At 37.5% G+C, this 18,243-nt stretch overlaps 1 protein-coding gene across 12 annotated transcripts in view; it reads right to left on the reverse strand.

Moving 5' to 3' along the window:
- Positions 1-18,243, reverse strand: part of CTBP1 (C-terminal binding protein 1) — a 232,382-nt gene that overhangs the window by 26,064 nt on the left and 188,075 nt on the right. For 5 of the 12 annotated variants that reach the window (XM_021535693.3, XM_021535691.3, XM_021535692.3 and 2 more), the window contains 2 exons: positions 10,334-10,488; positions 566-710 (listed from right to left, as the gene is read on the reverse strand). In XM_021535693.3, coding sequence (XP_021391368.1) covers positions 566-710; positions 10,334-10,488 — 300 coding nt within the window. Of the gene's footprint in view, positions 1-565; positions 711-10,333; positions 10,489-13,826; positions 14,044-15,497; positions 15,587-18,243 lie in introns of all 12 variants that reach the window. The other 7 variants (XM_077782703.1, XM_021535702.3, XM_077782704.1 and 4 more) reach the window with 3 other exon arrangements.

Here is an 18,243-nt window from a genome sequence, read left to right on the forward strand (position 1 = left end):
CTAAAGTAAGAAAAGTACAGATCAGATGGTTGCTTTTCTTACAGTGAAACATCAAGCACCATCTCTTCGTATTTCAAGCAGCTGAATTTATCCTGAAGAAGCAACAACTGATTCTCCTATAAAATCATTATTTCTATTTTATGGACTGGTTTTGTATTAAATCTCATGCATCATAAATAAGTCTCAGACAGTTGATAATGATCTAACTTTTTATTCAAACAGAAGTAGTATGCCCAGTGATGGAATTATATTTTGTAATTAGATTACAGCAGTAGTAGTTAAAATATACAATTGGGGTAAAAAAGAGATAAAAAATTATGGCCTTACTCCTTGGGTTTATATTGAGCAGGCAGATTGTCATCCTGCCACAAAGCTGTTAATATTATCACTTAATTAACTAATGCTACTATCTCCATAATGAGTTTTATACTCTGATGGGAAAATTATTCAGTTTACATACGACACTAGTATAAAATACACAGAAAACATTAATACAAAGATTTAGATACTATCAGATTTCTGGAGGCAAGTACAAGATGCAAAATAAAGTCTGTAATAGCCATACCTAAATCTCCAGCAGATTTGATGTCAATATTATCAAAACCACTGCCAATTCGGACAATTATTCGAAGTGCTTTAAATTTCTCCAGGTCTTCTCGAGTTAAAGTTATAGTGTGATACATCAGTGCACCCACTGCTTCATTTAGTACCTATAAATAAAATGGAAGAAAAAACAGTTGATTTTTTTTTTTTGCTTTCACAGAATCTCAGCTTAATCTCATTCATATTCTCAAGTATAAAAGACAGTAAAAGCATTAAATAGAGATTCAGGGGTTTTTTTTAAAGGTTATTTTTCCAAATATCTCCCAGCCTCTTGGTAAGTCTTTTTCATCTGAAGTCTCCATTCTAGCATGATTGAAAAGCAGCTTCAAAAGAACTATGTGATCTGTACTTGTATTCTTAATAAGAGGGAAAGCTCTCCTCATTCCCCAGGAAATGCTCTGCAATATTGACCCTAGGTACAAGTGCCACTGGACTGCAACTTCACACACAGAAGCAGCACAGCACAGGAACAAACACTCCCCACAAACAGTATTTTATGCTTAGGCAGCTGATACTCAGCTTTGAATGGAGCAACAGAGCAGCATCTCTTCACCACACAGTGGTACAGGCATTCACTGCCCTATTAAACCACTGGATACCTGAACAGAAAACATTCAGTGATGACAAACCCCTTCGACAACAGAGACTGAAACTGGTCACTTCACACATAAGAACAAAAGTGTTTGCCCCTCAGTTTACTGACAGTGCAAATAAACTCTCACTGATAGAAACTGGATGTCACAGAAATTGGTATTAACTAAGATGCCAAACTTGCCAAACAGTAAAATCCAAAGCCTCTGAGAAATAAGAAATTGCATGAAAGCAAAAATGCTGCAGGAAAACTCCAAAACTTGTGAGAGCAGCAAAAAAGCTAAAATAAGATAGTCAGAAGCCCCTACCAAATTAAATAATGTTAAAATGCATCCAACCTACACAAGAGCACTTAAGAAGGAGTGTGGAGGAAGGAGAGGCAGAAGAGGTGTGGAGAAGGAAGCCAGACATGCCCAGCAGTTTTGACTTCTGCTACCAAACAGTGACACTGCACCCCACACAGCTGATAGGAATTTATTTTTCAGGCAGCAGAGTATTTTCCTCTTTATCTGCAAAATGCACGATTTTACTTCTTCAAAACACTTCCCTGTGCTTGTACCTTCAATGCATTAGCTAATATCCTAATTGTTCTACAAGACACAAAACATACACAAACCATTTTAGTAGCTAAGACAGCTGTAATGATTTTAAGAGATTCCTATGACACACTTCACACAGAAGTGTTGCAGAGGCTCTAAATTTCTTATTGAGACTTTTGGGTATGGTGTACTGATTCTGTCATCTGAATTATTTCTGCTCATATGAGCATTTCCTAGTGTAATGCAAGGTCAGTAAAAATAATCAACATATATAATTTTTAAAGAACTATTACAGCAGAGTCTTGCACACAGAGCATTACAATTGCTGGAATCCAGGATCTGCAACAGTGTTTAAAAATGCATAAATAAAAAAAAAATAAAATCAAACTCCATAAAAAAGGAAAGAAAAACACTTATTACTGAATACTTCACAACATTATTTATGTTATTTCAACATGTGTTTCTGGACTGAGAACTTCAGCTCTAACTCAGATAAAGACCAGATTCCTTTGAGTAGAATTTGCATTTACTAGTAAGAACTACAAAAAAAATTTACAAATTACACATCCTTCAAGAATGCAGCTACAACATAATTCAAAGACCAGCTGTAGGCTCAGATCTTATAAAATGATTACACACACACACAAAACTCCTTGATTTTAATGGTGCACACAAGTCCTTTGAGGATTACAATCAGCAGCTCCAAATCAGAAAAACTGCACTCACCAGAATGTGTTACCTTGAGCTGTTACACAGGGCTAATAAAAACACAACACAGTTTTTGGGTTTGTTTCTCCAGTGACATTACAGCTGGCATGGACCAAGCCTGAGGTATCCTACACAAGAAACAGTCCCTCTTAGGATCTGAAAGTACACCTAAAATGCCCTTAGGTTATTTCTGCTCCCACCAGAGGCTGAAATAAAATTGTTCAAGGATCTCCCAGCCTCAGTAATGTGGAAATTTCTTCAAATTCAGTCGCTTCAAGCCTCAAGGTCAAGTTACAATATCCTGGCTGTCTCCAAAAAGCCATCTCCCCTCTTCTGTGTTGTATTTATTTTCCCCCCACCCCTCCCAAGGGTTGTTTTGGATGCCTGTGCTGCAGGAGAAAATATCATCTGTGTAGCTATCGGATAAGCAAAAATTGAAGAAGCTTAGAAGTTGCAAGGACACACCCCTAAGGCTCTGAGAGCCTCCTCTCCCAGACTGGAAAAGGCCCATGGTGGGTGTATTTTGGGGGTACAGAGCTGCCATTGCTTTAAGGACTTCATCCAGCAGGGTTAAAGCACAGCTGAACTGGCTCAGACATTTGTGTTTTAATATCAGAGTGATTCACTTTGGGAAGCAGATTTTCATTTCATAATCATGCATATTTTATCAACTCAGCCAGTCAAGACTGGCATTTGGACTCCAAGAGCACTGGTGTGCACCCATTATGGCACATTTTTTGGGCCCATTTAGGTTATGGCTTGGCACTAGGAGGATACAGAAAAGTACTGGAAAGCTTGGGAATGTGTTCAATAAAAGGGAAAATATTTCCTAGCTATAGCTTAATGCTGACACTAGCCATTTCCACAGGCAGTTATTTACACATCACATGGGATATGGAATAAGCAAATGCAAGTAACAAATCTTTTAGAATTCCTTTTTAGTAACTGAGCCTCCCCTAGGATTATGGGCTAGTTAGCAAGGAAATCCACTGCTAAAAAAGTAATACCCTGCAAGTGTATTTTATCACATTTATTTGATAATTTAATTATGTTACTGCTTTTTGCTACTGGACATGTGATTGAATTATGCCAAAAAGGCATAAAATAATAGCAGAAAATCTAAAGTTAGAAACATTCAGCACTGGAGAATGTTAATAATGCCATTAGATTTAAAAAAAAAGCAGTGAAAAGTTATTTTGGAATTATTTGCATGATTTATATTCTCAGTCATTACATATATTAAATGCACACAAGGAAGTTTGACAAGTCTTTCAATGAGTAAAATACCACACATGCCACTGACATCAAGCATAAATATCAACAATTCCAGAAAATGAAATTATTTTTAGAGAAAAAATAACTGCGCATAGGAGTAATTCACTGATTATTTAACAAAAGAGATGGATGCACTGAGAAAATCAGGGTGAATATGTGATTTTTCCAATAATTTTCCATAATGAACCTTATTTTTAACAAATTCAAGAACAATTTTATTACAAGGAGATCAAACTTAGGAGTGAGATAGCAGGCAAGGCAGAAATTCTAGACCAGCCTGAGTATGTGGCAGTCGGACCATGCTCTTTGATGGTTTCTTGCAAGGAAAGGCAATGGAAAAACCTGACAGAAAATGAGCAGTCAGCTGTGTTCCTCCAACAGCCATTCCTGCTCCCATCCCACTCCAACTGTGCCCTCTGGGAAGAGAGGATTTGAGGCAAAAGCTGAAACATGGGACATGAGCTGGGTTCCTTCTGTTACCAAATTATTATGGAGCTCACCTGCCTGATTTCTATGCCAGCTGCAGCTAGAGCTCACTGTTGAAAGTCTTTGTCATTCCCTATTCCACAAGCTGACAGCTTTTCCCATCACTGCAGCTTGGACAGGTCTTTCTGCTGTTCTTCAACCTCAAAATGACTGCTCTGCTTTCACAACATGCCAGGTCACCAAGGCTCTTAGGGAACAGATGACACAGTACTAGGAGACATTTCTATATCTATTTAACAAATCCTGAGTACTGATTACCTATTTAGAAGGTTGAAATTCTTCTAAATGTTTTCCCATCTACATTTTTTCCCTTCTTTCAGTACCACACTATTTTAGCCATCATGCCAAACATCACACAGTCACCACTGTGACACACACATCTCATTATCTGGGGAAGAACTCTGAGCATCTTGCTTACTTTTACAGAAACATGTATCATAACATGCTAAGAACTAAACAGTAAGGCCTTCACTTCTTGGAACATCTCCAGACACTTCTAGATTTGACTATGAGAGGCTGGTCCCAGACACTCATGGATCAAATCCAGAGCATAGAAACATAACACATGACAAGAAATGCCAAACTACTTCAATACAGAGACAAAAAAAAAAAAAAAATTACAAGCTGAATATGACAAAGTTTCCATCTTAAAGACAAAAATCATCACTAGAATGTACTGTATTTAATCCAGTTCTAGAAACTACGAAGTGTTGCATTTCTTGGGCTTGAAATTTCATGTGTCATCTCTAAAAAAATTATGTTTCAGTATCACCAACAGACTTGAAATATTTTGCACATTTGGGTGGAACAAATGTACTTTACCAAAACGGCGTAGGCCTTGCCTTATTTAACTTGCAAAAAGCAGCTGCAGGTTGAATTTGTAACCAATAGTCTGGCACATGGGGAAGGTTGCAGAGACTCGGAGCTGCTCTCAAAGCCTCCCTACAACACTGCAAAGGATCATGTGAAACCAGAACCATTAAAGCTAAAAGGAAAAGCCACAGTGCTCAAGTGGTATTTAGTGGCTCTCCAAAGCTGTTATATTGTGTTGCTTTTTACAAGTTCTTGCTTCTCTTTACAAGCTCTTAGCTCCCTTTTAGGTTCCTATGATCTATGTGCTGTCAGTAACCCACCTATTTCATATAAACTTTACTCAGCCAGGATACTCTCTAGTGAGAATCCTAAACATTAATACTTGAGTTTATACTGTCCATAAATAAAAGTATAAATATTTTACACAAACATAAACAAAACTTACTTGCAGGCTCCTGAAAACGCACTTTCTAAAAGCCTATATATATCCATACACTATATAAACTACATATATACACATGTGATATATATATATATATGATAGTGTATTTCTAGTCTTCTAGAAATTAACATTAACATTAAAAACATATACATACAAATACATGCATACAACTGCACAAATAACCTGTATAGTCCACACACAACTTCCTTTTAAATACTAAATTGAAGCCAGTCTTTCCAAGCTAGGATTTACTGACCATGACATGCAGCTTTAATGACAGAAGTCAATTTGAGAATATATAGACTCTTAAAACGTTTTTACGGAATAAAAGGCTTCAATGAAAAATCTTTAACAGGAATTCTGTGTGTTAGTATGTCTGTTAATAGGGCTGAATTTTGTCTATTCATAAAGCTGAATTCAGGTCAAGTCTATCAGACACCAGAATGGACTGAACATCTCTACCAAGGGATATTATGGAGTTATGGAAGTCACTAGTGACAGCTCAACCCAGTTTTTCCCCAAGTCTTTCTTTCAGAAGGAGTCTGATCCAAAGCTCATTCAGTTTCAGGACATTTACAAGGTTTTGGATCAGCTCCGACAACTTACTCCCAAACAGAGGTTATTGTTTAGAACAAAGCTGCTTCCTTTCAATCTGTGTTCTTTGAGAATTTAAATCTGATGGAAAACTAAAATGCTTCAACTGCATCATGAATATAAACAGCACTGATGGTGTAAACACAAGCTTTACTACTAAACAAAGAACTGGAAGCTTTAAAAATTATCTCACTTAACCATTGCTGTAACAGGGATAAATCAAAGAGCTGAACAACAGCACCATCCTGAATTTATTTGTATCAGTCTCAAAACATTTGTCACTTTTCAGCTCCTCTTTGAAACGGTCTTTGATAAAACTGCCATTGCTAGAATTGCTTGTACATTCAACTCCTGTGTAAAAGCGTGACAGAAAAATTTCAGGTTTTGTTAAACAGGAAGTTCAGGTTTACATTTTTTTTTAACCTAAAACTACAAATATGGAAATGTAGTATCCTTTAGAAAATTATTTCATGTTGGGCTCAGAAAACAGGAGTCAAAGGATCTCACACGTTCTACCCCAATCTCTGCTAAGGCTGGGACACAGGTTTACCCAACAGACTCTGTTTCCACCTCCATCCAAGGACTGCTCATTGCTTTCATCATTGTTCTGGTCAACTGGGTAAAAACTTGAAGCTGTAAACCCAGTCAACCACAGTCAGTTACTTTTTTCTTCTACCTGATTTGCAACAAGATGTAGGAAAATACATAATTACAGAAAAAAAGAGAATGAAAAAACATACTCAGCCTCAAACAAACTCTTGACTTCTTTCCAGCCTTTACATTTTGTTTTAAATACTATTCCTAATCAGTTGTGCTTCCTGTCTTTTCATCTGGCTTTGCAAGAATCCCTATTTTCTCTCTCCTTGGTTAAGATGCCTATTACCAGCTCTTGCACATTGTCTACATTTATCCCTCTCGATCTACATAGCACTTCCATGTTACAGAACACACAGCAAAAGTCAGGAAGCCCAAAAAGCAAAGAACATGAACTCAAAAAACTCTTGGGCAACACAAAGACCTCAAGGGTGTGCTTGAGTCTGTTATGCCTTTAGAAGTGGAAAAGAGCAGCAATATTGCAGGAATCAGAGTGCTGGGTAGGCTGCCAAGGAGCCAGGAAAAGCAGCAAACTGTGAATGGCACTGAAACCAAGAGGGATTGGGAAAAAGAGGAAAACAGACAATGGAGCATGAGATAGTGAAAAAAGAAAGTTGACCTGGAAAGAGGATGGAAGCAAGCAAAGTGTTTTTAAGTAATTTTTTTTTGATGAACAACTGTATTTTTGGCAGAACAAACCAAAACATTATGTACACTTGGAAGCAGTATTAGATAGTTACTGAGGAAACTTATTTATATATCATTAATTGTAAAATAAAAGCCAATTTAACCACAGTGAGTAACTTTTACAGAAATCTCCAGTAAGACATTTAAACACTGAAATCTTAAGATACTTTTACAGAAGTTCTCGGATAGGATGCAATGAACGAAACTCCCAGTTATGCCATGGTAAGTTTGACAAATGCAATGCTTAAGTTCACACAGCTACATGCAACATCTACAATAAAACAGAACTTAGGGTTAAAGGATAAAAACATCTATTGCAGCCTTGCAGACTGGCTCAAAAAGAAACTGTTTTTTCTAGGGAGCATGGGAAACAAGGAGACAAACCAAAAACCCGTCACACCTTACATGAGTAAATTTCTGAAGAAGCGTAACAAATGACCCCAACTACAAAGTTATTTCAAAACACTGGGTCACTCTCAGTAAATGTCAGTATTCATTTAAGCACTGGCAGCCTGATTTTTCAGAAAGAGAGAAATGCACCTTCACCATCCACGTTACTTTGCAAAGGAGTGAAGCAGGAACAAACGCTTTGACATGAGATGAAGCACAGTTCTACTACATGCAACTTTACAACTTGTTACTTATTTTCAACAATTTAATCTCCTCAGCCATAAGAAGTGATTTAAAAATGAACTCTTGGCAGAAGATACTGCTACAAACTGCAGCTCAGTTAACCACCTGGAGAAAATTTTCTTCAGCGAGCAGACACAGAAAGGTATTTACTAAAATCCTGCTTTTGACCCTGCACACAAATGGCATTCAAATCCTCGTTTCTCTTCTACCTTTTTGTGTTAAAATCTCTCAGCCTGCTTGCTCCTCTGTGAAAAACTACCTAGCTTGTACTTTGCTGTCTCACAAGCTACAATAAATTCCCATTTCCACTCTATTCCCTTGAAAAACTGAAAACACAGTATTTTAAAGCATGGTCTTGTCCATGAAACTCTCATGACCAGCAGAAAACCCTTCTGCAGGTGCCAAAATGTTAATTTCTCAAACTCTGATTCCTCACACCCCTGTGACCAAGGCTCCAGAAATGTGCAAGCTGAGTTAATACAGGTTCCTACTTTCCTAGACATCCTTCTGCTCATCCTCTCCATCTGATTCTTGGTTCATGTCTTACCCCTGCCCCATTACAGTCACCCACCTAAGAGTATCAAACAATGTCAATCATCCTTCTAACCCCATCCTAACCTTCTGAGCCTCTGGCTTGCTCCCTTCAACTTCACATTAAATGTATCTGTATCTGCTAGCCTATGAATTCTTACTATCTATTACCAAAATTTGTATTTCATCACTTAGAATGGCCACAAATGTGCATTCAGAAATACATAAACATTTTTCATCCTGCTTTAAATATGCAATTCTTAATTTTAAAATCTTTTGTGAAAACAATTTTGTATTTAACAAATAATGTATTATGCAAACAGTACTAAAATGCAAATAGTCCTCTAAAGATAGGTGAAAAGTAGTCATTTTCCACTGCAGATGAACAGTGAACACTTTTCACACAGAAGTGAACAGTGCTTAACACTTCATAAAACTGATCTCTCAACCTATGTTAAAGGAATACAACAGTATGATTATGAATTCTTGTTTGTGACTTTTGTTGTAGAAATTTATTACCTTGCATACCCAAGTGTTTTGGGACTGTCTCATCCTTTAGACAAGTGAAGATCTGAATTATGGCACTGTAGTAGTGAAAGGTAGTAAAATATATTTTCCTGCTGTATTACCGAGATCATTAAGAATTAATTATTTCTGTATAATAAAAAGCAAAGGATGGAAGCTTTAGTATAATCCCCTCCACACAGCAGTGTTGTGAAGAACAGCAACAGATTACCCATGCCACTCATCAGTCATTCAAATACTTTTCCAAACCTGCAATTTGAGAGACACACACTCAGTCTCAAGATCTGAAAAGTTCATTTATTACACACCACTGCTAACAGGAAAAAAACATTGTTTGTTTTTTGTTTTTCAAGGCATTCATGGCACATGGGAATTCCCCAGTCTTGATGCACCAGAAGTAAATTATATTGATTTTAGTAAGTAAATTATAAAACTACAGGTGGTGGAGTAGCCAATGCTCTAGTGTTCAGTTGAAGAGCAGACTGCTCTTACCTACTGATAGAAGTAGAACAGCATTTATATAACTTATTCTTCATGTGTCACGTAGTCCTTGTACATGGAATACATGTATTAACTCCTAACAGTGGTGTGAGATAGGAAAACAGTAAAACGAAAGCAACTTCTCAACATGATTAAAAACTAATATACAGAAAAAAGGCATTCAATTACATTTAAATTCTTGATATACAATAAAATAAAAAAGAATTGAGGAAAAAAGTTTGGATTTCATCTAAATTTAAAAAACCCATACATTTTCTTTGAACCTTATAAATTAAGTTTTATTTTATTAAAAATCTCAACAAACACTATCTCTGCAGATCCACTACGAATTAAGACCGAGAAATTTTCAATTCCTTGCATGTGTTCTCAAGTTAGGTTGACACTGACCACATTTTCCATGCAAATTTTGGGTTAGCATTTGTTTTGAAACTCTTCTCCAGTGACATTTTCTCAGTGCACAAGGCAGCCTAACCGAACCTGCACAATTCCTTGGCTAAACAAAGAAATCACGAAGTTACCCACACAGACAATCCAATACTTGAGATCTGAAGCTCCAGACAAAGGCTGAGCAACAGAAATATTTCCAAGGAGCATTTCAAGATATCATGTAGTAGTGCTTTGCCCAGAAGTAACTCTCTCCATGAATCTAATTCAGTAGGGAAGCAGAGGAACAACATCCAGCCAAGGACACACTAAAGCACAGCTCATCACAGACATTGCAGTAACATGTCACAGCTGACACAACATTGATCCAAATCAGTAAAATACCTCCTTTTGCTAAAACACCTCAGTTGTCCCTCTTAAACATTACCTTTTCATGAATTTCTTGTGTAGACTGAGCATCACAAAATGCCACTGTGGCTACATCCTTCAGAATAGGCATTTCTACTGTACAGTCCCTGCCATCCAGCAACGCTACCAAGGGGCGCGGGTGCATGGGCCCATTCATGATCGGAGGTCGAATGCCTGCAAAGGAAGAGAAAAATCTTGTTATTCAGGCCATGCAAATAGGATTACAAATAGGTTATAGCTAGTCTTGTTTATTCTGGTGGCAGAAAAAGATTTCAAGGACTGAAACTAATAAAACAGGAACAAGTTTACACTCAGCTGTCAACCAAGCACAGAAGACCTTACAAAGAAATTCCATGGAGGTTCAGAAGGCTGAACTTTGAAAGATGGATAAAACCACTGAGGGAATAGTATTCCTGTTTTTTAAAGACACATCCTCACTGCACTAATAAGTGTCTGTGCAATCTTATTCAACCTTTAGGTTTTGACTGGATTCCACACCTTTGTGAGCTCTAGAAAAAGAGTGAGAAATATCTTGCCCAGGCTTGCAAGAAGAGTGGAGCTTATGGAATATAATGAGCAACTCAGTGAGGATTTGAGTATTCAATTTACATATATAATGATGATTCTGCTCAAACTAAAATTTAACTTTAAAAAGTCTACAACAGCAAAATTTTCCATTTACTGAGGATTCAGTGTCCAAGTTTACAGGCAAATTGCTGATCTATGTAGGTCTGCTTAGACTTATAAAGTTTTACCAAGTAGTTCTATATAGCTTAGTCAAACACATCATACTTAATCCACCACTGAACTCTTACAAAACAGGAAAAAAAAATGTCCCTCCCTAAATCAATGTCACACTCTCAACACTGTGGAGTGACAAAGAAATTCACATCAAGTATCTGGGAGAAGAAAAATCAGTCCAAACTCAAGACTTAATTTACATCCTCTTTACAGAGTCTGGAAATGAAAAATAATCCGTAAAATATTTAGAGAGCATCTCTTTAACAATACAGATGCTATAAATACACAGAAGGGTAGAAGGACTCAAGGGAATAATATTAAACCATTACATTTACAAAAAGTAGTTAAGCATGGTTGGGAAAAAGGACTTCCTGAAGAGATTATGAAAGCAAAATGAAGAGTAAAGTATATATTTTTCTCTTTTAAAATAAGAAGTTTTAAGCACTGTGAAGTGAATCAGGCTAGATAGTTCTTGTATACAAATTTCAAAACACATTTTTCTTGCAATGTGAATTTTAAAACATTGCTTATTTGCTTGATAATCCAAGTGGGTCCAACAGCAATGCAAATGACTGAAGTGTCCCAGTTAACTTCTACAAGCAATCCCTGCATCTTAAGTCCCAGCCTGTGTCAGAAAGCAAGTCCTGAAAGACTGGTATCTGCATTTCAAGTGGATGGAAAATCAGTAGAATCCCAGCTGTATGAGGTATCTGGTGATGAAAACCAGCTGCTGCAAAGAGAGATTTTCACAACTCAACAAAAACAGCATATGACTTCCCCCTGGGACCAGCCTGAGGTCTGGGGCTGAAGGACAGCTCCAGGACTGCTGCTCTCACAGTCCCTTCTCAATGGCCTAGCCTGAACCCAGCAATTCCATGTCCACTCCTAACCAACTCAGGACAGCCACTACCACTACAACCTGGCATTTAAATTCTTTACCTAGAATCAAACAGTTTATATACCTGAAGACATGACAAAAACAGTCCCTACATTTGTTTTTTTTTTTTTTCTGTTCTACTTCCAGCATCTCCCCACATCTGATTCCATGGACTGACTGACTCTGCAGTACCTTCACTTTACCCACCAGTGAAGTTTGCCATGGAAAAATGACACTTGCAAAAACACCCACTCCTAACCTGTACTATGATATACCAGCTTAGAAATGCTTCTGGTACACATTACTTCAGTAATATTCAGCCACTAAAACTAAATGGGAGACATTAATATGTCATTTTTGAAAACTGTGCATCTTGAACGCTTATTATTGATACTTGTTTGAACCAAATATGGCCTCATACATTTTCAGTAAATAAACCACATACCAGTAATGTGGTACAGGACAAAACCACTAGATTATACAACATAAAAATACTTAGATTACTAATGGAACAATTCTATCCTTTAATGGGGATTTAATTATAAAACTTCACATTAAATTTACATAAAAATATTCTAGGATAAAGCATGTTATATACTTGTTCACTTTATATAAAACACCATTAATAAAATGCTATTATGTCTAGAAACAAATGCAAAAATGACATTGCAAGACCTCTTCATTTTGCATAGAGTGACTGTGCTCACTCAACAACTGAAATGTCATGGTCTTGTCAGTACAGCAAAGCCAGAACTTCAATAACAAGTCTGAATACTAGCTAAAATAAAATTTAAAAAAAACAAACTAAGAACTTTGATACTGAAGTTGTTGCAGATAAATGAGGAAAAATATGGCACAGGTGATTCCCTCAGAGCTACAACAAAAGCACCTCTGTCAGAGCACATAGTTCAAAATGGAAAAAGTAGATGAGATTAAAAATTCTCACTTCAAAGAAATACATTTCTGACTTGAGCTATCTCAAAAAAATAATGAAATGTTACAGCACTAAACAGAGCTAAACAGAGCCCTTTCAGACAATGATTTCTCTAAAATATATAAAGGTGTGGTCTGGTTTTCCCCTCATGCCAGTATATCTAAGATTTCAACCAAGTTACTTGTGTAACACTGGTGCTAAGGGGAATGCCAGAGCAAGCCCCAAAGCATAGGAACAGAAGTCAAAAAACAACCAGAAGGACAAACCCTCCCTGAGAGATTTTAAGGCTTTGTTAAGAATCCCCAGAACTCAAATACATCCAGTGACCTTGACCACAAAAATCCTACAAACCTTTGCTTGCCAAAATCCTTTCTGAACTTCAGCACAGGCTTCCTGTTGCACAATCTTTCTGCCTAAATATCCTGCCACTGAATGGCAGGCAGTAACTCCCCACTTGGGTTAACTTACAGGAACTTCACCCCAGTGGTAGTCCCTAATTAGAGTTCACATTTGGGAAGATGTGGCTTCATTATGAATCAGAAACTTTTGAACAAAAAGCTTCCTCTTCCAGCACTTAGATATGTTCTGCCTGGTTTTTATCTAGGAATGGCACACTGCACTGTGCCTCTGGCTTTGCAGGAGACCCTCGCAGAGGCAGCAGAAGCAATGTGGATTTAAGAGCCGTGTTTTCCATACCTGCATTTACAGTGAATAATGTAACTCCGTGCCAGAGAAAAGTAACTGCAAAGTGGTCAGAAGTGACATTCAACATGACAAACATTAAACTGATTTAAAGAAATAATTTCACTTAGCTGGCTTATTTAAAAGTATTATGGTATAGCACTTCACGTTACACAGATAACAAAAATTATACCATCCACCCCCACATCCTATAACCTTTGTTATGGGAAAACAATCTTAGTTTATCCTAACTCAAGACTTTCAGGAACCCCTACCAACCTGACATTTCTTAATCTGAGCTTGATTTCCAGGATCATGAATTCGATTTCTCAATGCTTTACAATCTTCAGTATTCTGAGGGAAAATAGCAGCCTGTCATTCCATCCTCATTTCCATGTCTTTAATTTTTCTTGCAGCCTCCTGTAATCTTGAACCAAAGCTTTTATACTTCTTATCCACTGCAACCTCTGTAGCCTGGATGGTGTTCAAATTTTTACTAAAAATTAAACACAAACAATACATTAAAACAACGTTAAGGGTCTGACTCGTGCTCACAGAAGGCAGGAAACTCAAAATTAAAGCTTCTCACTGCACCTGTACCCTTCCCCCTCTGGCTGCTGGCTTTCCACCACACCTGCTGTGCTGCCACTGGCTATTAACATTCCAGAGAAACCAGTGGAGTGTTAAGACACACAGGCACCTTGCTCAGGACAGCAGGTGTATTGTAAATACACCTACGTGGAACAGTGGGCACCACTCACATGGCCAAGGCTTTGCCTGGGTGAGCAGGGATCCAGGAACAGTGTGTGACCTCCACAATCCCCCTGCTGGAGGGCCAAAAACTCCAGTGGGGTACCAGAGATGGAGTGAGAAGCCTTAACTCTGAACTTGATGGTTTTGCTGGGTGTAAGTCAGGCCCTTAAGGTTATCTAAATGTATTATAGAAAAAACTAGAACTATTAAAAATTAGAACTAACAGTTCTGATATAGCTGTTAGTCAGGAGTTTGTTTCTGTCCGGCCTCCATGTGGAAATAATCTGCTGGGGAAGCTCTTATCCCAGTAACAGCTACTGTACTGGAATTTTTCCAAATTAATCCCAGGTATAAGGTGCAGAGACAGACAGAGCAGCTGTCCTTAGGCAGCAGTTATTCACCATGTGGCTCACAGCAGTGCCTTTGCACAGCTGCAGTCTGAACTAGCTCTCCTGGAAAAAACCCTATCAAAACCTTATTCTAGTCCAGCTCTTATGGAAATAAACTTGAGAATTGAAAAACCAGTTTTCAGCTGCACAACCTGAGAGGAGGCCAGCCATTTGCATAGCTGACTGTGGGTCCCACAAACAAGGGGATTACTGAGCTCATCATCCAACTTTGCAACCCAAACAGGAGTGGGAGGGCCGTGGATTATTTCACCTCCACACCTTTGAAAGCATGGGGACTTAAAAGTGATCAGACCATCCTTAGCACAAGATGTATTTTTTCAAACTGGAAAGAAGCTACCTAAGCAGGGTAGTGTCCTCCTCCCTCCCAAATCCAACCTGCATCTCCTGCTCCTCAAACAAAGGGGCATTGTTTGTGCTACCCTCCAAGGGGGAAGAAGACAATGCCATTAGGCATACTCAGGACTGCAGGGTAAGAAAGCTCTCCCTGACATAATCCAGGCTGTTAAAATGTGTTTCAAACTTTTCATAAAACAACCTTTAATGGTACAAGCTGATAGTTACTGAAGCAACCACTTTGTCCAAATACCAGAGATCTCAAAGTAGGCTGCCGTGGTTTACTGATGTTAGAAAATGTACTAAAATGCAAAGCTATCAAGATTGTTAACAACCTAATTTTCACATTTTTCTACTGCTGATTAACTTAACATGATTAGGCTGAGGAGTTTCTCATGTAAGGCACACATGTTAAAAGTAAAGGTCAGATTTGTAGGCCCAGAACTTGACCTACCTTTCATTTCCTTAAATCTGTTTGCAAAGTCCATGTAATTCTTTAAATGTGTTTTTCTTTTTTCAAAACAAATGCTTCAATTCTTTTTTCTGAAAAATACATCAATGCCAAAAAGCACAACACTTATCAATAACCCTATAATCACAAACCAACAGTAACATGAAATGGAGGAGAGCAGCCCGGCAAGAGTTTTCCTGTCACTGGGGATTTGTGCAAGTGCAAAGATTAAATTAGGAAGAGAAATCCCTTGACAATATTCTTTTCAAAGAATTTGTGATAAAAAACTTACTTTATACACTGTAAAACATCAAAGTGATTTACTTCTTTAACAAAATGCAAACTACTGAAAAAATCTCATCAATATTTATAAAAACAAGACCTGAAAATGACAGGTTGGACATTCAACTAATTTATACTCTTACACATGTACCATGAGACTAACCCCTTTGGCATCTACCTTTATTTTATATTCTTACATAGGTGCAAATTCAGTGAGAATTGTCACTTATTTCCCATAAACTCTCACAAAAATTTGCATTATTTTCAAAAATAAATGCTAATATTAATTCAAGGAAAGAATGAATTGTCAAAACAAACAAAAAATATCTTCCTCATAACACGAACACAGAAGCTGTTATGAATTAGATTTGCCAATATGCGCCATTAAAATTCCTAGAAACCCCATACTTTAAAAATGTATTTTAAGGTTCAGGACCTATCATGCATTTTTACATTTTGGACTGTTATGGCAGACTCGTTGTTTTGTGCACCATGAACTCAAGTTCAAAATACTGAGATTCAAGGTAGACCAAAACTCTACAAGCAGTCAATTAGAAGTTTAAAATACAACTCAGGTACAAGGATCACTGAAATGGATGAAAGAAAAAAAAGAGCATTTATCATCCTTCAGTATTTTGATATTCAGCATATTTAGATGCTGAATATGCAACACAAAAATTCCATGATTCCACCAGAATCTGAGCCAGCACTTTTTGCTACTGCCTTCAAGATGAGCGGGATGCAATTTCCTATGATTTGGGATGCAGGATTGGAGGGAGGCACAGGGGAGAATACTTTAAAATAAAGAATACCAACAAGGGACAAAAAAGTGACAGCCAACCTCAGAAGACTGAATTATGCAGCAGATTAAGTTTAATTTCCTTCTTTTCTCATCTCATTTAATGCTTCTAACTATATTTCCTAAGATTTTAAGAACTTGCTGCAAGGTTTATTAAAATTTAGAGGAACAATCCCAAACTGATTTTCAAAGTAACAAGATGGACTCCACAACAGACATGCAAAAGCAAACTGAGCATAAGCTGCACTTAAAGCTTCATGCAGCCCCTATGGAAGTCCCCAGGGCTCAGAAGTTAACACTGAGCACACTGGGACGTTACTGGAAGCACACAGTGGATGAATACTGCTGGTATCTATGCTTTTTATTTACCTGAACTCAGCAAGAACAAGTCATCTTCCTTCTTTTTTTTTTTAATTTGCAAGTGACCAAGAAAAATACAAGTGGTTTCCTGTGCTGTGTTGGCCCACTGATGTGCAGAGCAGTCACACCCAGCTGTGGGGAAGGTTGAAATGCACCCAGAGCTCTACAGGACACTCGCAGCTCATTCCCTGACACCAAATGTGCACCCAAAACCACCACGGTGCGATTTCCACCTCTGTCCACAGCCCTCCATGCATCTAAGATTTCTGCACACAACGCTTCATTATTTCACTGTCTGTGAGAAATGGGCCTGGGCACCCAAGCAATCACTCCAGCAGACAACACAACAGCCTCAGCACAAAGCATTTGAGACAATTCTCTTGCTTGATTTTCCCCTTTTGGTAAAATCAAAACAAAATAAGCCAATGATTTCTATTTAGAAAATTCCACATTTCCCTGCTGTTACTAGAACCTGAATGGTGATTCCTCATTACTGCTCCATACTCACACAGCAAGTAAACTTGCCATTCTCAGGATATTATTCTGACAATCATGAGGACATGGGGTTTAGCTGGGTTTTTTAATAATGATCCCTAACCAATTTTTTTTTAAATCTAGTAATTTTGCTCTTGTTTGTCTAATAGTTGTCAGTGCGCACACAAAACCCTAAGTGCCTGTCAGGGTATAAAAAAAACAAACATCCCACAAGGCACATCTTGAAAGCCTTTGATCAGAAATAATGTTCCATTAAGGAGAAACAAAATAATCTGGCAACATTTTATATTACTACACATGTACTTCAAACATCAGTGTGAAGACTGGAAGCGTTTCACATCTGTCAAAAAATTACTCAAATTACATATTTGGAGTATGCTGTAAAGATATGCCTAATCTTAACTAATACTTTTCAAAATAAGACTGAAAACAGAATGAATCACACCTATTTAATGTAAAATAAACAAGCAGTAACAGCACTATATACTATGGTAAAATATTTTAATTTTCCACCACCAGTTAAAAAGCAAAACAAATGACAATATTCAATCACAACTATATGAAGCACCAAACACAGAAAGTCTAAGTATCTGCAATAAAACTCACATAAAATCCAATGTTGCGGCAGTGCTGTTTTCAAGTAACAGATAAATGAAAGCAAACTCCAGAGAAAGGCAAAACATTATAAAGGACTGAGCTCTCCTTGGATGGGCAACATTTTAGTGCCTGTGTACAGTGAGTATTTATCTGTTTCAAATATTTTTAGCTTTATTAAGTAATAAGTGAAAGAAAGAGGAGGATAAATAAATTTGC

This window comes from Lonchura striata, chromosome 4 (assembly GCF_046129695.1).
Source record: "Lonchura striata isolate bLonStr1 chromosome 4, bLonStr1.mat, whole genome shotgun sequence".
In the NCBI taxonomy this organism is placed as follows: Eukaryota; Metazoa; Chordata; class Aves; order Passeriformes; family Estrildidae; genus Lonchura; species Lonchura striata.